Source organism: Hydra vulgaris, chromosome 11 (assembly GCF_038396675.1).
Source record: "Hydra vulgaris chromosome 11, alternate assembly HydraT2T_AEP".
Taxonomy (NCBI): domain Eukaryota; kingdom Metazoa; phylum Cnidaria; class Hydrozoa; order Anthoathecata; family Hydridae; genus Hydra; species Hydra vulgaris.
Window position 1 is genome coordinate 8,062,710 of NC_088930.1, and position 26,291 is coordinate 8,089,000.

Genomic DNA, 26,291 nt, shown 5'->3' on the forward strand with positions numbered 1-26,291 from the left:
TTAAATGTTTGTTTTTGTTTTTGCTTTTTATAAGTAATGCATTACAGCACATAAGACAAAGTGGGATAAAAAATATTTTTAACTTAAATTATAAAAAAATCATCTTTTGTTTTTATCGTATATGGTATGATTATGTTGGATATATCAACATATATGGTATAACAAATTGAGCATTCAACTTACTAATAATCTTATTTATTTAAACAACTCAAATTTAGCGACAGCTAATTATTGTTTTATCAACATATGTCTTCATTTTTATAGTATACTATATACCATAGTATAGCATTTATTGATACTCATGTGTCATTAGCCTAAACTGCTGTTGATATTAATCAAGCCTAAGAATAAACATCTCTAAAAAATAATCACGTTTTACATGAAAAAAATTTGATTATTTCTGTTAAAACATAAAGTATACCTCTAAACCTTGTGTTAACATTAAGACTTTAAAACTTAAGTGTTATAATAGGTCTATATTCTATATTATAAATTATTATATTAGTTTTTTGGACAAAAGTAACTCATTACAACAAATTAATTTATTATTAAATATACGAATACGGTTGAAATGAAGGTATGATAAACGATAAATTTAGAACGTATGATAACTGATAAATTTTGACCAGTCATCCTAAATATTACAAATATAACGCTAAGGTAATTATTTATATACGTACAAATGATACAGAATAAAACGGAGATAAAAAATGACCAGCATATATCTTTAAATTAGAAAAAAATAATATTTTCAAAAAAGTTTTATAAAATATTTTTATATTATTAAACAGTCTCATAATTAACTAACTATAGACACCGGTTTCCGACCCTAACGGAAAACTTTGACTTCCAAAGTGTGTGTTAGTAGTTTGAATGGTCTCCGTAAATTCGAAGCTGCAAAGAGCTTTATGAATCAAAAAAATACTGGCGATGTTCTTATATAAAATGTATTTTATAATCTTAATTATATATAATTTTCCAAGTAAAAGTCATTTTTAAAAGTTAAAGTTAATCACCATAAAAATATTTTTAATACGTGGTTTTATTTATATTCAGGATACAATTTTTTTTTTTTATTTGTAACAAATATTTTACTTAATATTATAATTTCGAAGATATTTTTTGCAATTTTAACAATGAAGAAAACATTCAAGAAGCTTGACAACAAAGAGAGGTCTGGTGTTAAAGGAGCTGTCAAGCTTTTTGAAAGATTATCACAAAACAATATTATACTTAAATTGTATAATCAATTTAGGTTTACAGCAATTGCAAAACCATTATAGCTTAAAATCACATAAGATAAAAGGTTAACTTGGGGTAAAGCGAGACACCAGGGCAAAGTAAGACAACTAGGTTTTCTAGCCTTGTACAGAATTTTTTTTTTACGGTAAAGCAGTTTCCATCTTTTTTTTAACGTATGACTTAAAAAAGTTTAAAGTTTACAAATAACTCGTAACGAGTTGATGTCAACTTGATGAAAATATCTAAATGAAAAAAAAAATTTTATAGAAAAAATTTATAATAATTAATTAAATAATTAAATAATTTTATTAATTAAATAATTTTATTATGTTTTGTTTTGAGTAGATAAACTATTAAAACACAATATTCATAAAAAGTGAATCTCTGTAAATCCATAACTTTTAAATGAAAAATTTACAATAAAAAAAACTAATCAAACTTACATGAACGAAGATTACATAAGAAATGCTCTAAGAGCAGTAAGTTGAAAACAGATGTCTTCAAGACAAGTTTTTCAGAGGTTTTAATGCTATCTTAAACATTCTTTACATCGTGTTAAAAAGACTTTATTTGAAAGGAGTTTAAATAATTTAATTGGGAGAGTGAGAAAAGTGATTTCTGATATACAAGAGCAAAATTTAAAAAAGTATATTAAAAATATGGCTCTTTTATTGAAAAGTTTTGTGTTACATGCAGAACTGTTCCTAGATGGTGGCAACATAGATAAACTGCCCCTAAGCGAAGCGGCAAATATTTTTTTAGCATTTTTTGTTATATATCAACAATTTGTTCTGATCCCCAAATTAAAGTTAAGTCTCCGGCATAGTTATGTATTTAACCCATTGGGCTCATCCCTTTTTCAATTAATATAATCAAAAACACCTCAGAAAACACCTTTTTACTAATCTGTGGATAGCACTATGCATATTGCTGACAATTCCAATGACGGTGGCCAGCTTTAAACGTAGTTTCAGTGAGTTAAAGTTAATTAAAACCTACCTATGTACATAGAAAGATTAACATTGCATGCGGTACTCTCTATTGAAAACAAAGAGGGAAAAAAACTCAATTTTCGAAAAATTATTAAACATTTTTCCTTACGAAGATCTTTAAGAATACTGTAATAAATTTTCCTATTTTCCAGTAATTTAAGACTTTATTTAAAATTACATTGTTTGAAATAATTTATTTCCTAACGATCCTTGAAAAATAGGTTACATAATAGTTATAGAGGCGTCACTAAGGGTGTGTGTGTGGGTAACACCAACCTCAGCAACGCCACTGAATAGTTACATTATAAAATGATTTGTGCTTATGATTCGAATTCTTTTTATTTACTTTGATCTAATTTATTTAAAATCTGCTTTAATTTTTTTTAAATATTTAATTATTTTTCTTTAAGTGAGTTCTGTCTCATTTTACACCGAATTTTGGGGAAAGTAAAGCAAGATTGTTATCCGCACTAATTGAACAACTTATTACCACAAATTTTTAAAAGATTATTTGACATATAATGAACTATTCATTCACCTGAAAAGTTCCCTGTTATAAAACGTAATTTTTCTTAAGTTATGAACATTCTCCAAAAAAGTGTCTTTGTCCCAGCTCACTAAGCAGTTAATTTGCTTTAGACAATTACGTGTGTTATTTCATAATTATGTGCACTTCACATTGACAGCACATAAATATGAAACATGTACTTGAAGCTCATTCTACACCGATATGTGCGTTCAGCATGAATAAAATGAATAAATCATTTTATAATTGCACTTTAATGTGTTCAAAGTAATATAAAAACTATCTATAAATTATGAAAAAAATTATAAATTAAGTGCATGGAGTTATTAAAAAAACAAACCATTACAGAATATAATGAGAAACTTATATTTAGTAGAATAAAATTTCAGAATACGTATTTTGAAAATATAACCAAAGCCATATTAGGAGTAAGATACGATCTAGCAGTGTTTCAGAAACTTACTGAAAAAATATATCGATAAATGATTTTTTTATAAAAATTAATTGATAAAGGTTTATTCTTCTAAAATTCATTTTATGATATTGTGGGATGGTTGCTTTCTTAATAATACCATTCGTTTTTTTGCTATTGATTCAGTTATTGAGCTATTTTAAACGTTTTTTACTCTTTTTTTCTTTCTAATATGAGAATCAACATATTTTAAACCAGACGCAATTAAAATGTTAAATAAGACACCCTAAAAACGTTAAAAAAAAATTACAATTAAACACATATTTTGTTTTAGGGTCAATAAAGATGAAGAGGTCTATTTGGAAAATTTAAAATTTGATCCTTTTTTTTTTTTTTAGAATAATTGATTTAGGTGATTTATAAATATTATTTATCTGTTAATTAGGTGAATATGTTATAAAAAGTCGGGATATTTTTCAATTGTTGATTGACCAGGTAAAACTAACTGACTATTTGATGCTGCTTAACCTCTGCTTTGAAAACACTTAATAACTACAGTATTTGGTTTTTTAAATGATTAAAAAAAAATCTTTTCTATATATATAATTTTTTAAGACGTAAAATGGCATAAAAAAATATTTGTTAAAAGCAGTTCTGTTTCAGTTTCAATGTAAGTTAAAATAAAAAGGGCACTGAAAACCATATTACTGGTTTTGTTAAAAGCTGTGTAAAACAGTCGTTAATCGCAATTTATAAAGATCGAGTTAAAAAATTTTTTATACTAATTAGCAATTTTATTCCCATGCTAGTTATAAAATTTGAATATAGTTTGAATAACTTAACAGGGTATTAATTTGTGCGTTTATTTGTAACAAAATTAAAATATTAAACTAATGACTAAAAGAAGTGTTTTATATAACTACGAATGAGGTGTGTCCACAACTTCGACATCAAATTATATTTTTGTAAAGTCTTCATTTATTATCTTTTTTTACCCTATTGTCTATAGGTTTTAATCTTTTGTGTTTTTAAAGCTTAAAGTACAAAGATTAAAATACGTAATAAGTGTTATCTCGTAAATTTATTTGCATAAATAACTAGATGTTAGTTTGGTAGGCGTGATTTTTGTTGTTAATAAATTTATCATTTAAAATTTAAGACATAATTTGATGAGTACTGATAACGATATAAAGTACTAACAATTAGTTGTTTATAATTGAAATTTTCTCATACCGAGGTTTATTCATACGACCGATTGAGATTTTTATTGTCGAGGTATATTTATACAACCGAGGTACGTCTTCATATAAGTATAAGTAACTTTTAAGTAAATAGGGAAAATTAGAAAAATAAAATAATCATGTTGTACCAATCGGAGTTTAGAAACAAAATAAATCCAAAGTTTTAATAGAGAGGTTTTTTGCTCCCGGAAAATGTATCTGTCAGGTTATTCCGAACATTACAATTTTCTAAACTTGAACCTCAAAAAGGGATATAAGACATTGGTATAGCTAAGTGTCTTAGATGTTTGAAATAAACTACTCGAATAAAAACTTGAAATCAAAAACTCTAAGTTTGAATATGTTCATATCTATCACAAATTAGAAGTTTTGCAAAATATTTCAGTAAGTGGAGACTGGAAACAACAAAATCCTTGAAAATCTCTACCCTAAATACGAGGGGAAAAAATTAACTTTTTTTTGTCTACAATAAAAAAAATTATAAATAAAAAACAAATGATAAATTTTATTCATCGTTATATCTATATTTTAAGTTTTATCTAATTATCTTTAAAGTTAGGAAGTTATCACCATGTAAAGTATAAACCTCAAGCAGATTCATAAAAATCAAGCACCAAGACATTAATGAATAAAAATTAAAAATTGTTTCTTAATACAAATTCAGCTTTAAGTTGTTAAAAAAAATCTATAGTTTTTGGGGTTTTATTGTCTTAAGTCTCCAATAACTCCAATTTTTTTCCAAAACATCCTCATTCATTGTAGATATTAACATATTTAAATTTTCAATTTCTTCCTTTTTTAAAGTTTATTTTCAAACATCAAAAAGACTATAAATTAGGAGAGAGACATTTTAGTTATACCACTTTGCAAATATTTCAGCGTTTGAAAAGTGCAAGGAAAAATAAAACTATGATTTTATTTATAATTTACAAAGATTAAATATTTATAATTTAATAAGTACAACGTTACTAAATTTTAATATTTGACGTTTTATTCAAATAGATTGAAAAAAAAACTAGCCCTTCTTTCAAATGAATAAACAAAAGGATATATCAAGCTCAACAAACTATAATGATCCTGGTGTGCCAAAATTGCAAAACTACGATGGACTAGTTTTAAAACAAAATGATTCATTTCAAAATCCCAAGCAGTTCATGGAAGAAAAAAGAATGGTTTATAATAGTTCTACCGTATCAGACAATATGTCTGCTTTATCTTGGAAAAATGACTCACCGCTTTCTAAAATACATGATCCGTTTGAAAACAATATTCCTTTCCAAACATTCAAAAAAGCATTTGATTTAACTGAAGATAAATATCGGACGTTCTCGGATCACACAGACTCATATAAAATACTATCAAATGCAGTTCATAATAATTACATTGCTGGATTGAGAAGAATAAATAGTCAAGATGGACAATCTATATCAACTGCTACGTCTTTAAAATCCAGTTTTCTTGACTGTGAAAGTCGTAATAGTGGTCAATTTTCCAACATTTGTCATTCGGGCCGTTATTCGGGTCGAGGTAAAAAAAGAACACTATCGGCATCCCCATTTTCATGCGAATTATTTGATCTAGCACAAATTATTCGAACATCGCCAAACTCTTTAGTTGCATACGTCACCTCAAATGATGCGAATGGATTTATATCACGTGGATCAGGAAGAAATTCATCTGAAGCTTCGCGAGCATCTAACGGTTCTTTTGGACATTTAAATATTGGAAGCTTAAGGTCATCACCAATAGGAGTTTCGAGATCAAAAAATCAGCATAACTATTTAAATGACTCTGATTTAACTAATAAAAGTAAAAATCAGCAAAATCAGTTTGAAATTAAATCTTCATGCATCCAAAATAAAATTAATGACGGTTATTTAAAATCTTTGTCAAGCAACCAAAATGATTTTAATAAAAGCCAAAATCTGCTTCCTCAAACATTTTTTAACTTTCCTGAAAATAAAAGTAATTTTTTGTCTTCTGCATCTATAGCTTCTCAACTAGCAGCCTCTAACAACTCGCCTTTTAATCAAAACGCAATTTTAACAATCCCGCATCCACCAGTAACGCAATTCCGTAAAGTAGTTTATAATGAAAAAGACATTAAAGTTGAAAAAGTTATGTCAAACAAAGATAGTTCCAGAAAAATTGAAAAAGAAAGTTCTCTTATAAGGAACCAAACCAACCTGGTAACAAATGAGGTAAGCAACTCTCTTTAAAACATTATTATACAAAGCATGTAGTGATTAATATTGCAAGGTTTTTTTTTGTTATAAAAGTTGTGTGTTATAAAAGTATGTAATGGATGTAGTAAATGATATCATAGGTAAGTGATTGTATAAATGTAGCAAATAATAACATACTCGTGCGTGTGTGTTTGGTTAAATTGAGGTTATATATTTAAAATTTTAAAGGTTAGTTATATTCAAGAATAGGATTTTTTTGTAAGTGTTTTGAAGTCCTACATTATTGTCGACAAGGCGTTTTAAGGTCGACGTTATAAAGATTGAATATTTTCACTTGTTATTATTTGTTTAATTTTATTAGAAAATGCAAAAAAAAAAAATCTGTTTTAAAATGATTTTATAGATGCTTTTTAGTGGTCTAAAAAAAGAAAACGTTTTTTAGACGTTTAAAAAAAACGTTTTAAAGTGTTTTTTAGACATCTAAAACACTTCGAGTATTTACTGCGTAATGAATTTGTTCTGGTTTAAGATTTTTTCTGCATAAAACAAATCATAGTAAAGCATTCTTAAAACCCGATTGATAGTTTTTTACCAGAGGTCATATCACTTATTACGTTTTAAAGAATTCTTATCTCTCCCAGTGGGAACAAGACCTTAAATAGACGTCTTTTAAATGTCCTTTGAAAATTTGTAAAGACATCATTTTATAAAGACCTCTTACTACGATTCTAATTACTGATATAATCAAAATAAAGAAATTGATTTAAATAATCAAAATGCAAAAGATATTTTTTGTATCTTTAAACAGCCTTGACGCAGTGGTTAGACTTAAAAATCAAGAGATCTATAGTACGATGCCCGTTCTGACTCTGTATGCGATATTGGCATGGAAAGTGGCGTAAACTTTCTTGTTATATGCTCTTCTGCAATGCTTTGCGACAAGGTGGTTAGGACTTTTTGGAGCACTTTAATAAACTTAAAAAAAAATACCTTTCACATTGCGCCTTAAATTTTGAACTAAAATTTTCAGATACGTATTCAAACGTGGGATTTCTTGTTGTTTTTATATTTGACACTTTCAAGCGTTGTACAAACTCAAAACATATGAGTACTAATGTTCTCTTCAAATGAGAATGTTTTGTTTAAAAAAATATGCGTAAATTAGAATTAGGAAAAAAAAATATCTAAAAATGTTTGTTACCCCTACTCCAAATGAGAATTGATAAATTAAAAAAAAAAGAAGAAAAAAAACTTTTTGTACTAAATTTATAATCTACCGATATTTTAGTTTCCAATTTTTCAAAGTTTATATATTTGTTGTTATATTTTATTTTTTGTTAAAAGGAAATGTAGTTTTAATAAACAGCAAAATTTAAAAAAATATTAAATAAAAACTTATTCAAAAAGATTTTAAGCAAACATTTGTCTTCAGAAACTCAACCAATTGTAACTACATATCATTACTGGCTTGCTGATGTCTTTCCTACAATTTTATTGGGTTACTGATGTCTTATTCTAAAATTTTATTGACCTTCTGATATTTTTCTTAAAATTTTATTGGCTTGCTGATATCTTTTCTAAAATTCATAAAAAGTTGTTGGTGTTTTTTTTTAATTCCGTTTTTTAAAACTACAGTTTAACTGTTTGTTTACCGACGAGACTTATTAGTACCACTAAACAAAGTTTGCGTCTACATTAATCTGTGAGAATGTTAATTGACAAAATAAATAGATATATAATAAATAGATATAAAATAATAGCGGAAATAGATAATATTTTTACTATTTGTCTCACAGGAAAAATGTGATGAGCTCAGCAGAAATTTTTATTGAAACTGTTTGATAAAAATTTAATAATAACAAACAACAAATCATAATCATTGCACTTATGCAAGTGCAACCACATTGACATATGACTTGATATTAAAGTTTTTAGATATCTCAACAGTTTTTATTTTGACCGTCATCTGAATAGGACTTCAAGTCTCATTTTATAGTGCTAAACGTGATTTTTGTTTTTTTAACTTAAATGAAAATTGATCAAAATTTTTCACAACAGTGTTAGAGATCCAAGTTCTTTGCTAATTTCTTATTATTATTCTATTATTTATTTTCTATTCATTTTATCTATTTATTTACCGAGACTATTTCTGCGTGCTTTTGTAGACATATTGTAAATAAAAGTTTTAAGTAATAACTTTAGTATTTTTAATCTAGATGCTAGATCGCACAACTTTTAAGTCCCAGTAGTAAATTTTGTCAATTAACATTCTCACAGATTAATGTAGACGCAAACTTTGTTTAGTGGTACTAATAAGTCTCGTCGGTAAACAAACAGTTAAACTGTAGTTTTAAAAAACGCAATATGGTTTGCAGCAAAGTATAATTTACTACTAACTTCTGGGTGGCTTTAGCATTTGGTTTTATTGTTAAACTATTTTCAAAATTTTAGGTTTTATACCATCTTATTTAAAATATAGACTTGAAATTTTTGATCATCACACTAATCCCCACTACCCACCCTACCCATCACTACCACCACCTTCTTCCTTCATTTTCTTTATATCCGATGTAGTATTTTATTATAAATCAAAACTATGTTTCTTTTTCAAAAAGTTTTATTCAGAGTTTTTGGTCAAACCAACTTTTTATTGTTTTGTTCACCACATATACTTATAGAAGATTATTTTACCATTTGGCGAAGTTTTAATGCGTAGCGTATAACTAGCAAAAATTTTTTGAGGAGGTGCCCTTTAAGCGCCTTGTTGGTTCAATCTAGGATAAAAAGTGATTACTATTAGCTTACCTCTTTTAAGCAGCCACGATTTTTCACTTGATTGTTAGCCTGGTAGTTCAATCATGAGATTTTATGAGAATTAGAAGATCAGAATTCTAAAGAGGTTTTATGACATAGAATGCATCCAATAACGGATAGGCACAAAGCATAAAACATTTTGTTTATTCATTAGGAGAGTAGTGGGACACGTAAATTTTTTTTAGGGTAATTGCGATAAAAATCTTTTTTAATTGATATATAAACTGAACAAAACAAGTTTTTCGAATAAACCCTTTTTTTTTAAGCATTGTTTCAATCCCCTTAGGTTTCCAACTAATTATAAATAAGTATATAAATTTTTGCTTTTAGAGAAACTGTGACATTCGGGTAAAGTGGGTCAAGTATGAGTTGAAGTGGAACAAATAAATTTAAAACATCATTTTAACACAAATTATTAAATATAAACTGATAAAATTATAAAATCACCTAATCGACTTAAAAATGTTCGAGAGCTTTCTCCAATCGAAATAATTAAATGGCGACGGGAAGAAGCGGAGCATAAATATTTCTTTTATCTGTCCCACTTCACTCCAATGTTAACACAATTTTTAAAAGTACATTTCAAAATAAGAACTTTTAGCGTACACAGGGAAACAAAACATTTTCTGCTAAATAGGTGGTAAGAAATTTAATTGTTTACATTAAATAACAGTATTTAGGCAACACTCCTAATTAGAAATTTCAGGCTGTCCCACTTTTCCCGCGTCTCACTTCTCCTCACTCTCCCCTGCTATCATCATGTTAAAGTTGGTTTGTTATTTAAGTAGTATAAAAAATCAGGATAGTCAGCTTTAATATTAAATTAGATAACAAAAATATTTCCCTGTCAGCAAACGTTATACATGCTAAAATGACTCTTTTAGTCATTTCCTGTAGCTAAAAATAAAAATAACAAACAACAGTCAAATACACTAAACAATATATTACTCCACACAATTTTTAAAGTTACTATTACTTAAAAGCAGTGAGAGAAAATTTGATTTTTTTAATTTAAAATTTATAAAAGACTAACATTGGAAAAATAAATTCTGTTAATACCAAATTTTGTAGTTAAGAAGAAATAGTAAAAAAATAGAATAAAAAGTTATACCTTACTTCTATAAAAAGTGTCATATTCATCATACAAATAAGATTTTTCAATTTATTTTAAAATATGGTAACATGTTTTCTTTAATAAAATAAATGCTTTGTATTATAAAATTTATATAACTTATTTCATAAAAAAACTGTAATATGTCGCATACTTGGTCCTACATGCTAAGCGGCATAAATGTTGTTTTATATTTAAGCTCGACATGTTGCACAGAAAAAATCAAAAAGAACAAAGAGATTGTAGTTATTTACAACCAATAAGTACAAAAAAGATATCTTATCTCAACCAACAAGTACAAAAAAGATATCTTATCTCAACCAACAAGTACAAAAAAGATATCTTATCTCAACCAACAAGTACAAAAAAGATATCTTATCTCAACCAACAAGTACAAAAAAGATATCTTATCTCAACCAATAAGTACAAAAAAGACATCTTATCTCAACCAATAAGTACAAAAAAGACATCTTATCTCAACCAATATGAGCAAATAAGACATCTTACCTTCACCAATACGAACAAATAAGACACCGTAAGAAACTTAAAAAGGCTTTAATCAAATAATCATTTAAAAATAAAAATTATAAAAATAACTCTATAACTTTAAACCGCAAAAAGTAAATTAGAAACAATTTTCGTTCCGGCTTTTTTAAACAAAGTTGTTACTGTGGTGTGGCTTCATTTATTAGTTTGCTCTTATTTGCAGGAAAATTACTTTTGTCTTAATGATTTTACTATAGTTACATACTTTTTTTTTTTTGGTTTTTTTAGTTTAACTAATTTTGTATATTAATATCTTCATAAACATATTTAACCGATTTTACTGATTTCCAGTGATTAAATGTTTATTCACTGCATATATTTAATAAATGACAATAAGGCTTACGACAAATATATTAAATTTATCTACTTAGGCTCATCAAGGAGCACTACAGTATAGGAGACTACCTATTATTTTATTTGTAAGTCTTTCTGAACCCAAACTCCGAAACACAAACCTTGGCACAAACATGGTTTCCAGAGGTGTAGAGTTATTCCAATTTTAAAACTCTTGATTTATTGCCAAATATTTTATCACTAGTCTTCTATCGATACCTAGTTATCTACGTGTTAACGTTTACAAAGTTTTAAATTATCTTTCATGTTGAAAATAAAATTGCCCAGTTCAATTTTTGCACTAATGAATAAATTCCCGAAAACAATTTTTTTTTTTTTTTTTTTTTCGTTTATGCTATGGCTTTTAGATTAGTTACAATCAATTTTTATTTACACTAAGGTTCTACTTAAATTTAGGATTTTTGCTTGAAACGTATAAAGCCTAATATTTTTCATAACATAATTCAGCTATTTTTCAAAGTTCAAATATTCAAATATTTTTCATTAGATAATTTTCAACAACATAATTCAGCTCGTACCGCTACGCATGTATAGCCGCTTTGCACCGTTTAGCATGTAGAAAAAATGTGCAAATACTGGGTATCTCGGAGAGGGTTTGTTCTTCCACTATTTTGAATATGTTTTTGAAACATTTTCTACCATTTTTTACACAATAATCGATTCTGACTACCAAATATATATTTCGGAAGAATAAAAACAATTTGATAAATAAAAAACTAATATAGGTTGATGAGACCAACATTTGCAAGCACCTTTTGGTAGATTGGAAACCAGAACAAACAAGAGTAAAAGCGAGTTAGTAAAATAAGATTTAACAATATAGGTGAAGCCGATAAAGGTGAATAAAAAATGATAAGATAATAGCAGCAAATAGCAGAAAAGCAGACGGTGGAGATGCGTATCAAACAGAAGATATTGAGATACCGGTTTTTGCATCTGATGCAAAAACTGGTATCTTAATTATTTATTTTTTTAGTTTTTATTTAAAATATTTCAATAACACAGTTTACATAGTTTACATCTTTAGAACTTGTTAGTGATGAAAATGTTTACTTGCCGAAACTGAGTGTCTTTACTTGAAGAAATTTGTATTTCGAGTTTTTATATATGGTTATAATTTTGTTCAAACTCTCAGTTATTTTTAGTTGTTGAACATCCAAGTCTTCTGTTTTTTAAAAAATTAATATTCTTTTTCTCCTTTTAAATCATCACAAAGTTCGCTCTTCAGTTTTAATAAAATAACACTTTTTTTTATTCTTTTAAATCGTCTCAAGTTCTTGACAATCAATAAAGATGTGTATCTATGAAAAATTCCTGTTTTGACCAATGTGTTTTGACCAATGTGTTTTGACCAATGTGTTTTGACCAATGTGTTTTGACCAATGTGTTTTGACCAATGTGTTTTGACCAATGTGTTTTGACCAATGTGTTCCGGCCTGATACTTTTTGTTTTTTGTTTACTTTTATTTGTATGTAAACACATACATATATAAATACACACACACAAATACATGTATATACACACATACATACATACATTTTGTATATATAAATTTTCCTCTTTTTTTTTAATATAAAGTTTTGCATTTACAAATATTGGAATTTTTATACTTTTAATAAATTATAATACAGAATATAAACACCACATCAATAAGAATAAAAATAAAAATAACAAAAAAGAAATAGACTAGTTTAAATAAAAACTTGGTATCTGATAGAAGATCTAGTGAACTTATCGCCAGAACCTTAAAACGTTATAATAAAAAACAACTTAAGCCATTAATAAAAATAAACAAATAAAAATTACAAAATACAAAAAAAATTTTTATTTAAATTACTATAAATTTCTTATTTTTAAAAGATTTTATATTTCAAAAAACTGTCATTAAAAAGAATGAATTTTTTAAATTTCTTTTCAAAGACTGGGAAGATAACTGATAAATCAAAATTAGGTAAAACGATTTTGTTTTGAGATTAGGTGCACGATATACAGAACTGATAGAATTTTGTTCGACAAAAGGGTTCATAGATGGAGCTATCATTTTGTTGTGTATACTTATTTTTTGTTTTTATGGTAATAAAATCTTTAAAAATGTGTAATGACGGATTGATCTTACATTGAAACATAAAACATAATATTTTATATTTTATATACATTCACTTCAAAATATTAAGTACTTTTATATTTTTAAATAAAAACTTTGAAAGTGTAAGTCGATTTTCAAAACAAACTAAGCGTATTGCGTGTGTTTTGACGATGATAAAGAGTACGCAACTTACTTTTGCTTGTACTTTCCCAAGCAATGTTTGTATAGTTAATATAACTATGTATAAATGAATAATAGAGTTGGATTGAAATGGTTTTGTTTAAATAATTTCTTGAATTATAGAGGACTCCTATATTTTTAAAAACTTTAGTGCAAATGTAATAAATTTGCGGTTTCCATGTAACATTCTCATCAAAATAAATGCCAAGAAAACTAGTAAAAGTTTCCTTTTTTATTTCAAGTTCATCAATAAGAATTTTTGGCATGGTTGTTCGTAAAACAAAAACGTTTTTTAGATATAGTGTGAAATAGAATGTATTTTGTTTTATAGTCAATTTGTTACATTTAAACTACTCAGATACGCATTTAAGTCCTTGATTCATATCAGAAAACAGCTCATTGATATTACTGTTTGATAAGAACAAATTCGTATCATCAGCAAACATAATACTCCGAAGATCAGCTGCTTTACTTAAATCATTAATACAAATTAAAAATATAAGAGGACCTAGGATAGATCCTTGTGGAACACCACAGGTTATTTCAATATAGTCACTTTGAAGGCCGTCATTAGAGGTAACAAATTGCTTTCTATTTGATAAGTAACTATGAAACGATTTTAGCATATTGTTATCGATTCCATAGCTTTTTAAGCAATATTTTATGGTCAACGGAATGGAAAGCCTTTGCAAGATCAATAAAGACTCCTAGGGTATATCTTTTTTTTCGAAAGATTCTGAGATTTCCCAAACAAATTGAATAATTGCGTTCTCTGTTGAAATTTTTTTTTTAAGCCAAACTGTTTGGTATGTAGTATATCATTTTGGTCAAAATATTTAAATATTCTATTATATATTATTCTTTCTAATAATTTTGAAAAAGTTGATAGAACCGAAATCGGGCGATAGTTATTAATATTTGTTTTATCGCCTTACTTGTAAATTGGTATCACTTTCCCAATTTTTAATAAACCCGGAAAAACTCCTTATTTTATAAATGCATTAAATACTTTATAAAGAATACCTTTCAGACTTTCATAACAATCTACAACCTCTTACTTCATCAGCACCAATAGCTTTATTTCGTTTTAGAGATTTAAAGGCTCTATCGAGCTCGTCGTGGGATAATTCAGAAGAATGCTTATTGTTATAATGAGATTTATTTATAGAATACAATAGACAGTAGTCTTTCAACGAACTCTCGGTCATAGCAATTTTTTTAGAAAGATTGGTTTCAATTTTAGTAAAAAATTTGTTAAGTAAGTTTGCAATTTTGCTCGGTTCACATATATTTACATCTTCAAATTTTATAGTTTGTGGTAAAGAATTTAAGTGATTTTTTTAATTTTCCTGTTATTTCTTTTATTATATGCCAGGTGCGCGTTGCGTTGTTTTTAAACTTATAAACATATAAACAGATTAGTATGATTTTTTTTTTTTTTTAGATTTTTTTCAAATAAATTTTTATAACTTTGATATATTTTTTCATTTGCAGAAGATTTAGTCTTTAAATATTTTATATACAACTTTTGCTTTATTTTCGAAGATTTTTTTAAGCCTTTTGTAATCCAAGGACTATTAAAGGTTTTATGACTTATAAATTTTTCACATACTGGAAAGTTCGCGTTATTTACTAAGTAAAATGTTTCAAAGAATTTATCATAAATAGTACTTGCATCTTCATTAAAGTTGATATGCCCCCAATGAAGTAATGATAGTTGATGTTTAAAATCATTTTTTTGTTGTTGTAAATGTTTTTTTATAGTTCTATTTTATTTAATTTTAAATGATAATGTTTTGTTAAGGGTTAGAAAAATTAGGAAGTGGTCCGATATATCAGTTTTTATTATTTACCTTTTTGGATGGAGTTATTAAAGATGTCTGTTGTAGGAATATTGTCGATGAGGGTACCAGAATTTTTTGTTATTTTAGTTGGATGATTGATTAGGGGAATTGTGCCTGCCAAAAAAATTTCATCATAGAAACTTCTCACTTTTTTGTCGTTGTGATAAATAAAACAGTCCATATTCAAATCCCCAACTATACAGTTTTTTTTCTTTCGTTGTTACCAACGTGAACTATATCATGTTGCAAATAGGAGATAAAATTTTTGCACGCGCCGTCAGGTGGCCTATAGCAGCTGTCTTTAAGTATGTTTTTTCCTTTGTTAATAATTAATTCAGTGGTTGCAATCTCTTTATCTTTGTCAGAAACGCTCAATCATTTCTTTTTCAGAATTGCTTCTAACTTTATATGCGATGTTTTCTTTAACATATATTAAAACTCCTCCACCGCGTTTACATGTTTGTCTTTCTAATGAGACTAATTCAAAATTCTTAAGGTGAAAATTAGAATTATTATCAAGTTCGAAAAAAAAGCGCCGAGTTTCCGTAACAAATCTAATATTAAAAATGTTTTCAGTTTCTTCTAGAAAATGTCGAAAAAAAATGTCATTATTTTTGCTTAAACTCTTTATATTAATGTGGAGGATTATGATTCCTTCACTGTTTATATCATTTACATTTTTAAAAAGACATTCTTTAATAGTGCTGGGGTAATTATATAAACTGCCCGTGTACATATCACTAAAAAAATTTACATCTGGGTTTGCGTTTTCATCTGATATAATGTATTTTTTGTAAAAATTATAGTTTAGTGATTAAAGTCATTCATTTTTGTAATTTTTTTTTTTTCATGTGCACAGGTATAAAGAATTTCTTTTTGTTACTGTAATTATTGATCGCGCGTTATCAGATTGTTATAAACTACTTTTGCATACTTACCTAAGGATCTTAATTCTATATATAAAATCATCTTTTTTTGCATTTTTGATTTGGTGATTTTTTGCACAAATCATGTGGTTATTGTCATTTAATCTGTCGGTTTTTTGCATTTAATCCGCCAGATTTTTGTTTTTAATACCGCGGTTTTTTGCATTTAATCTGGCTGTTTTTTGCATTCAATCTGGCGGTTTTAAAATTTGTATCAATTTTAAAATGTATGTTATGAATTAAATGATTAGTAATAAAAAATATTCTACTTATTCCAGTTAAAAATGAATTTGATGACAATACACGCTGATTTGGGGTCGTTCCTCGGAGACTGTATTCGTGGTTTCTTATCATATTAAGGTTGAACGTATTTTCATCAATATAAATGATATTTCTGTAACGTTCGTGCAATGTCAAGTTTAAACAAAATGAAATAAATGTTTTCCTTTTTTTTCCTCTGCAGTATTGCTTCTTTCACTAATTAGTTTTAAAGTTTTATATGTATAATTTAATTTTTTTAATTATCGCCATAATATAGAGACATTAACATCAATTTCCAATTCTACAATTATCACCTGTAGATTATAGTTTCTGTTATCTCCAGTTAACTCAAATAGCTTATTTCTTATTTACTCAGTACAACCTGACTGTCGAAAACCACCTCTAATACCGGGATTGATGTTACCTGTTGATATTTATGGATATACCAGGCGTCATAGTGAATTCTCACTTCTATGCACTTCTTTTACACTTTTACCTTCGCTAATTACAAGATTAATGATCAAATTTCTTACTTCAACATTGATTTCTGAGCATTATCTTCATGTGTTATTCATTTTAGAGTTTTAAAATATTAAAAAGAAAACGGGCTTCAATTGTATATAAGGAAGTTAAATTAAATAAAGCAATAAAAGTAAAACCATTTATCTTAATAAAGAAAAACCGCCATATTGAATGCAAAAAATCGCCAGATTATATGCAGAAAACCGCCACATTAAATGAAAAAAACAACCAGATTAAATGCAAAAACAGGTAACATATTATAAAAAGATGTGACAATTTTTATTTACATTTTGCAAATTTGATGTAGTCTTTCATATGTCCCTGTTCCACACTAGATGTTTTTTATTTGAGGCATTTTAGCCAATATCAGCCATTAACTAAAATGAAACTAAGATTATTACAAAATAATTATAATTTAATATATACTAGGTTTAAAATTTAGTATATATTAAAGAAAATGTGTTTAAGATCAATTAAGAAAAGTAAAGACAAAAAATATTTGATAAAATTTCTGATTAGTTAAATGTAGTTATCTCAAAGTTTCATGCAGTATTGCACCGGTATTGCATCAGTATTGCATCCGTGTACAATATAGTATTTATACCTAGTTCTATATAAGTTATAAAAGTTGATGACACAACTCATTAACTTTTTTGCCGTAAAACTTTAATCGGCTTATGAACACATATTAAAACTGACTCATCCACGTTTTATATTTAATAAAATTGGACTTTATGTGCATCTGGAATATTCTTAAGATTGTTACGAAATGAATTTAAAATAATTTAAAATTGATTTAAGGAAACACTTTTTTGTTTTCGTAATATAATATTTCTTTGGCGCTTTAAACCGGCGTTCGCCTCAACCAGTCTTTTTTATAATCCGGTTAAAAAGAGATGGCTAATAATATTTTTATTACAAAATCAGTATTATCAGATATTCATTAAATACTGAAAGTATTAAGTATTGAAAGTCCAAAAATTAAGTATTGAAAGTCCAAAAATGCGTTAATCAAATATTTGAAAAAAAAAAACATCTGTTACGCAATTGTTAAAATTTTTGAATTTTCAACAAAAAGTTGATATTGCATTAAAAGAACGACACAAAAAGTTTCACTAGCTGATAAAAATATATTCTAGTGATATGGGGGTGGGAGCAAAAAATTGTAAATCCAGACCTTGTCATAAACAAAAACGACAAATATACCAACTGAGGATTTAGTTACGGAAGATCAACTAAGTAAATATACTTCTTAGGCAATAAAAACACTTCCGTTTGGTTCATCACGTTGCATTAAGAATTATCTTTTTTACACAAATAATTTTGTTGTTACAAAAGCAATCGTCATTCTGTGAAGGGATGACTCTAAAGTAAATAAAATTCATTTTAAGTTTATTTTAAGCAAAATAAATTTGCTTAAAATGATCAAATCAACACGATTGTTTGATTTGATTGATGGATGGATTAATGCAACAGAAAAAATAAAAAACCACCGGCTCTTTGAGCACTTTTTTTTTTAATTAGCTATTTAGGTGCTACAAGAAGTCTTGACGGTCTTATCATACAGCGTTGCCCTATAGCATTTAACCAGAAAGTTAATGCCTCCTTCCTTACCAATGATGTATATATGGCTAGAGTCAGCTTTGAACCACTGGACCTCCAGTTCTGAAGCCAAAACTCTAACCACTACACCACGGTTGTAATTTTTAAAGTTAATCTTTAAAGTTTTATGAAAAACTGGTATGCTGAGCACGATCAATTAGACTCTTCACGCAATTTTTTTTTTGATACAGTTTTATCCTTGCAAGTTTAAAATTGCGGAAAATTTTTTTTCTGTTTTAAAACCAGAGTTGTTAGTCCTTGGCCTTGGTCCTGGTCTTAAAGCCAAAAATTCAGGCCTTTGCCTTGGTCTTGGCTATGAAGCTGTTAGCCTTGTCCTTGATCTTGGCCTTAAAAATGTTGGCCTTGGCCTTAATTGTTTTGGCCTTGGCCAAAAAAAAAATACATATTTTCTTACCTTGGTCTATTTTTACAAAATGTGGTTTTATTGTCACAGCACTTGCTACTTACATTTTTGTTAATAATTGGCCTTAACGTAAGGCAAAAATTGAAGTCTTTGGTCTCAAAAATGTTTGCGTAGGCCTTAGCCTTGAAACTCTTAATCTTGACCTTGTCCTTAAAACTCTTGGCCTTGTAACTTTTGGCCTTGACCTTGGCCTTGGCCAAGCTACTTTTGGCCTTGTTATAAACTCTGTTTAAAACTAATGCAGAGTTTTTTAAAACTTGAAACAAGATTATTACATGTGATCACTTTTTAAAGTTGGCTAAAATTTTATTATTTTTTTATTTTTTTATTATCATATCAAATTTGCTATAATAACAAATTTAGTATAACAATTTTGAAAATATTATATATATAACATGTCATACAATCACAACATCACATGCATACAATCACAACATCACAAACAAAAATGCCATACATATAACAATATAAAACATGTTTTATATTTTGATTAAACACTAAAATTATCAGGAAATAAAAATAAACACGAAAAGTATCAGGAAATTATTTTAGTAAACCAAAAAACCGCAACAATTGATTACTATTCCTTTTTGTATTTAATTTTAAGTTATTTTACTTTACATTTTATGCTAACCAGGGGTGGATTTAAACCATCTAGTAAGGAAGGAGAGGGGCAATTTTTGGGGTTTTTTTAGATTTAAGGGATTAAGACCATCCAGTAAGAAGGAGGGGGGAAGGGGGAAGGGGCAATTTTTGAATTGGTGAATCAAGACTCTAATAATTTAGGGGGGATGGAGAGCAAATTTAAGGTTTAAATCATAGAACTTTTTCAGTAAATTTTTTTTTAAATATTACTCTTATTCTGTTTTAATTAATGTAACTATGAAATTACGTAATACAGATATCCCAACAGTATGATTTTTTGTTGCACCACACAAAATTAATAAAATTTCTTATCACTTCTAAACAGCCTCCCTAATTTACAGCCATTTTCAAACAACATGCTTTGTTAAATAAATAAATTTGCAAAAAAAAAATTATTTCAAAATATGAGGCGGTTCGCCCCCATAGCCTTCCCCCTCCCCTATGGATCCGCCCCTAATACTGACATAAAAAATATTTAAACATATAAGTAACATTAAAAGTAATGAGGTCACGAATTTAAAGATATTTGCTTGTATTGAAAACCCTGAGAACGAACTTTCGCATAAAATAGTAAACAAAAAAAGCCGTTAAATAATCAAAATATTTGCATAGTCAAAATTCTTAAGTGAAAAATTAAAATCAAACTTAAGCTTGCTAAAGAAAAACATGGTTAGATATTATAAATGTATTTCTAAATGTTATGTCTCTTTAATTATACTTATAAAATATAGGAAACAGTATATTGGTACAATGCTTTCGGTTTGATATCGTTTAATTGCATTTAAATAATTATCATAACTTAAAGACCAACAATGATTTCCGTATTAAGAATAATGGCAATAAAAATAGCTTTGGTGACAATATTATCATTAAAATTAATGACATATAATAACTTTATTTAGACAAAACCATCAGGCGATGCTGAGTCAGACGAAGAAGAAACTGATCCTGTCGATTTGTGTTGTTATTGGAAAAATTGCAACATAAAATTTGACAGCCAATTACAACTTGTTCACCATGTAAATACTGATCATATTCAAAAAAACAAAAAAGACTGTTCTTGTTATTGGCAAGGATGTTCAAGAGGCGAAAAATCTTTTAAAGCCATGTACATGCTTGTTGTACATGTGAGAAGACATACTGGTGAAAAACCACATAAATGCCATGTAATAACATCTCTAACTCTTTGCTTATCTATTATAAAACCATATTTAGTAGACTGTGAATAATTTTACTTTTAGTATAAAGATTGCAATAAAGCTTACTCTCGACTTGAGAATTTAAAGACTCATCTTCGGTCTCACACTGGAGAACGACCTTACTTATGCGAAATTCCTGGGTGTAGCAAAGCATTTTCAAATGCATCAGATCGAGCCAAACATCAAAACCGAACCCATTCTGACGAGGTAAGAAAATGATATTTATGTTTTAAGATTACGTTAATGATAGGTCGGTTAATTTATCTAGTTTAAAATGTGTACTTAAGTAATACAAATTTATGTAGAAACAGTATGGCTGCAAAGTTAATGGCTGCTCAAAGCGTTATACTGATCCAAGTTCACTAAGAAAACATATGAAAACAGTGCATAGCGTTCATGTTCAACCAACAAAAAAGGTCAGTATACGCTAATATAAAAATGATTTTTTTGAAGTTTCTAATAAGTTTTTTATTCTTTTTTTAATTAGGATATTTTTTTAAATAGGATATAGAAATTAGGATAGGAAAAGTCCAAGTTTATATATGAGCATGAATAATATAACTTGGCTTAAGAGAATTCATTACAAACAAATCTTGTTACATGTATACAATGCATTACCATTTGACCGAGTGGGAGTTTTTTTAATGAATTCCGATTTTTTTATAAAAATGGTGTAATAGTAAAGAGAAAAAAACTGTTGTATATCTGTTGCTAAAATTAAATATACAATTTGTCAATTGTTTAAAAAATTTCTTGAATCATTATTATTAAAGAAGTAAGTTAGAGGATTAAATTTTTTTTAAACTTAAAATCTTTAAAATAGAATAAAAACTTTTTCAATTTATGATTTTAATAGAGAAATGGATAAATATAACTTTTTATTTTTAAATATAAACAAAAGTGTTTAGATTAGCTTCGTTTTTTTGAGTTAAGTTTCTATACCTCTTTTGGGAGTGTGAAGTAATGGAACAAGTTTCGTATTTGCTTATAATATGCTGTTCTATCATCTTTAGTTTCTTTAGTGGAACGCTTTGAACATAACCAGCAATATAGAGATTGCAAAATTTCTATATTTATATTATCTTTTAGATCTGTTTAATTGTAAACAGTATTAATTTCAATATCATCTATATTTTCAATGTAAATTTACAAGATTCATCAATCAGGTCATGACATATATGTGAAAGTGGAATGTTTTTATACCTTGTGTATGCTGGAAAACTCCTTTACCAGATGTTGGTTCCATTTTTTTAGAAGTTTTTGCAACAACGAGCTTTTTTTTAATTAATTTTATCTTAAAACCTGATTAGACTGTGTAACTCTTTCCTATATCTTACATTACCACCTGGACATTTCTCTATTTTTGATTTAACATTTCTATTTTTGATTCTATTTACGATTAGTTTTTAGAATCGTCTCTTCGCTAAATACTTGTAAACAAGTGCTTGCTTTATACTGTTCTATTGGCGTTTCAGTCAATCTGGGTAGTTTTATTAACTTTTTTTTAAGCGTATTTAAGTGAACTAAATCTCTTTCATTTGCAATGTATGTTGGTCATAATAAATATACAACAACTGATCTAATTTTTTGTCAGCCAATTATTTCTTATACACTTCAAAATATAGTCACATAAAAGATAAGAACCATTTTAGGATATAGGTGGAGTTGGGGCACAGTGGATCAGATTTCTTTATAGTTCAAATTGAGCAAAAGTTAAAATATGTATTTTTTTTTCAAGGCGAAATGATTGAGATATATGTCCTTCATGATAAGAAATCACACTAAAACCAAATATTTTTTATCTAACGGCTCACAGGAAGGTTTAAAGTGAGTTTTGTTATGTTATTCACTGTGCCCCAGTACTGGGGCACAGTGAGTAAATAAACACAGCAGTCAATTAATGATAGTAAAGATACTGTACACTATACTTGAGGGAGTAAAGATACTGTACACTATACTTTTGGCATACTTTTATTAATTAGATTAGTATAAAATCAAAAATATAGACATTTTGAAAAATGAAAAGAAAAAAAAAAACTTTATTGATAACAAAACTTAAAAAAATATTTAAAAATTAAAAAATTATTCAAATATTATTATTCATAACTTATAACTAATAAATTCATTTTCATGTAACTTGTTTGTTAAAGATACATGAATTTAATCTTTAAGATCATTAATAAAGCATAGTGAATCAGCCTATTAACTAATTATTAACTAACTATTAACAATCACTGTACTCCAACTCACTGTGCCCCACCATAACAAATTAAGTTTAATTTGTTATGCTGGGGCACAGTGAGTTGGGGTACAGTGACTCATTTCCCAAAATATATATATATACAATTGATATATATATATATATATATATATATATATATATATATATATATATATATATATATATATATATATATATATATATATATATATATATATATATATATATATATATATATATATATATATATATATATATACAATTAGGGTACACAGACTCATGTCCCAAGAAATCAACTCTAATAAGAGATTTCAATTATTATATTTAATTATAGACTCTATTACAAAGTGTCTAAAATTAATTTGTCCTGTTCGTTTTAGAAATCTGATATCATATTACTGAATGGTAAAATTGCTAAAAACTCAAGTCCATTGTAAAAATGTCACAACTCCGAAAAAAGTTACGCATGGTTTCTGTTGCGTTTTAAAACCTTCTTAAATAAAAAGAATAAAGTAGGCATTTTTACTTACTTTGATGTAAAAACGCGAATTACTTTTGAGCGTAAATTACTTTATATAACTCATATAAAAATATATAATTTACTTACATTTAAAAGTAATTCTTTTTTTTTTTCAAATAAATTATATAACATGTAAAACTTAATTACTTAAGTTAAGTTTTTTAAAAGAGTAACTGTTACTTAAAAAAGTAATTTACTTTTACAAGTAAAACTTCACGGTTTGTAGATTTGGGGTCCTAATATCATTGAAATACCCTATAAAATCCTTTTAGTTGGTAATAGTACAAGTCTATCGGAGTCCATATTGAGGTGTTTTAAAATCCCTTATTAACATCCAAATGGAAATTTGAATCTCTAAGTATTTATAAACTTAATGATCTAAATTCGGACTTTGTCAGTGCTAATTTCATATAGTAAACACGCTGTGAAAAAAATTAATAAAATAAGAAATGTTGCGAATCAAGTATTTAAGTTTTCTTATCTTTATAACTTTTTTCAAAACTTGGTTTATTACGTTTATTAAAGAGCATTTTTGAAAGCTCAAACCTTGTGTCCATATCCAGAAATTTTCCGGAAGAGGCAGTTGTACAAAACAAAGAAAATTGTAAACAAGGATTTTATGAATATATTTGTAAAGTTTGAAGATGCCAACGTTTGCAAAGACCCACAAAGAATGCAGAAAATCTTTTTGTATCATTTGCATGAAAAAAGGTGACCAAGAGCTGACTGAAAATTACAAATCAAAAATCCTTCAACAAATCCAGAAAGATCTCAATTTCAATGATGAGAGAGTGCCTTTGATAACTTGTATTTCATGCCGATCTCAGATTGGAAAGCTTTGTGATGGGAAAACAACTGTTGTGTCAAAAATTTACCACTTTTAATCAAACCTGCAACTCGTTTTTCTAATGTTTGTGAGTATTTAGCCGGCCAAAGTGCCAAGCTCAAGGGAAAAGAAAAGCATCCATTCAGCAAATTCCAAGACTCAAAGTCCAAACTCCCACAGCAGGCTTCTCAAAGTGCTGAAAAACGTTGCACAAAGTGGTTGTCAATTATTGGACGTGGGTTTTCTCGCAACTGCACTTTAGGAACTCGCCATGAAAGTCTAAGAAAAATTGCAGCTGCAGATCCTGTATGAGCAGAGCAAGTTGCATCAGCAGTTTTGGCTTCTAAAAGTGCCTCTCCAAATGGAACATCAGGCTTAGTCAACCAAGTGGAAAGATGTTGTCTATGAGAAGAGGTACGCTGTGCCTATTTGATATTGTTAATTTAATTTAAAAAAACGTTTGAACTTGTCAATCAAATATTTTAATAGGGCTAAATAGGGAGAGACAAAATTAAAGTAAATTGAAAATGCTCCTTCAATATTCTCAATTGATTCTAATTTAATTTACTTAAAAAATATTCTTATTATATTTTGTTCTAAATTAAATTCTCAAATCTTTATCTAGTTTAATCACTTGATTGATTTTGAACTTTCAATTTTTTTTTTTGTTTAGGTCCATCATTAGCTCAACAACTCTTTAAAGAACCTCTTACAACGGAAAATATGATTCAAATACAGCAGAATACTGGAGTGTCCAAAATGGAATGCGAAAACTTGGCTCAGCCCTGAATCAAATTAGTCCTGTAAGATTGCTGAAACCAAGTTTCCCTCTAAAGTCTGCTCGAGCTGGCCAAAAGCTTCATGATCAGTTTATTGTCAGCAGCATAACTCTGGCAGAAAACAAGTAATTATGCCAGGTGATTCATTGCAAAAGTCTCAGTAGTCTCCGTGAAGCCTTTAAATCAGCTCGAAAATTAACAGAATCTGCCAAAAAAGAGAACTACTATAATGTGAAGGCTATTTCCTATCTCATTTAAAATCAAGAAGAATGTCAGAAAGATTCTCTCATCATTTCTTGCAATCTCAAGCTGGCAAACATTTTATGTGGAATACAGTCTCACAGCAGCAAGCATCCAGGTTGTTGGTGTGATGCCTCATCACCAAATCTCCAAAACTGTGGCCACCTGAGAACTTTTGGCGAGATCAGAAGACAACATTCCGAATTCATCAGAGTAGGAAGAGATTTGAGAAAATCAAAGGACTTCAAAAATATTGTTCACTTGCCAATGCTCGATTTTCCAGATGATAAGCTTGTCCTTGAGGCTGCCCACCCATTGAGCTTCATTTGCTACTTGGTGTGGTAAATTACCTGATCGAAACTCTTTGTGATCTTTGGCCTAAAGCCAAGGAATGGCCCTTATCACTTCACATTCCCATCCAGCCTTTCCATGGTGGTCATTTCAATGGGAATGACTGCTTGAAGCTCTTGATAGGTGTGAGAAAACTCCAATTGCTTTCAGAAAAGGAAAATTTTGCTCAAGCTCATGGCTTCATTCAAACACTTACGCTATTCTAGGATGTTGTGACTTCTTGCTTTGGCCAGAATTCGG

At 27.8% G+C, this 26,291-nt stretch overlaps 1 protein-coding gene across 3 annotated transcripts in view; it reads left to right on the forward strand.

The window, feature by feature from the left end:
- Positions 1–26,291, forward strand: part of LOC100203252 (uncharacterized) — a 50,747-nt gene that overhangs the window by 4,314 nt on the left and 20,142 nt on the right. For all 3 annotated transcript variants that reach the window (XM_065809981.1, XM_065809982.1, XM_065809980.1), the window contains exons 2-5: positions 5,416–6,614; positions 20,818–21,081; positions 21,157–21,321; positions 21,420–21,530. In XM_065809981.1, coding sequence (XP_065666053.1) covers positions 5,445–6,614; positions 20,818–21,081; positions 21,157–21,321; positions 21,420–21,530 — 1,710 coding nt within the window. In that variant the 5' untranslated portion in view covers positions 5,416–5,444. The remainder of the gene's footprint in view (positions 1–5,415; positions 6,615–20,817; positions 21,082–21,156; positions 21,322–21,419; positions 21,531–26,291) is intronic.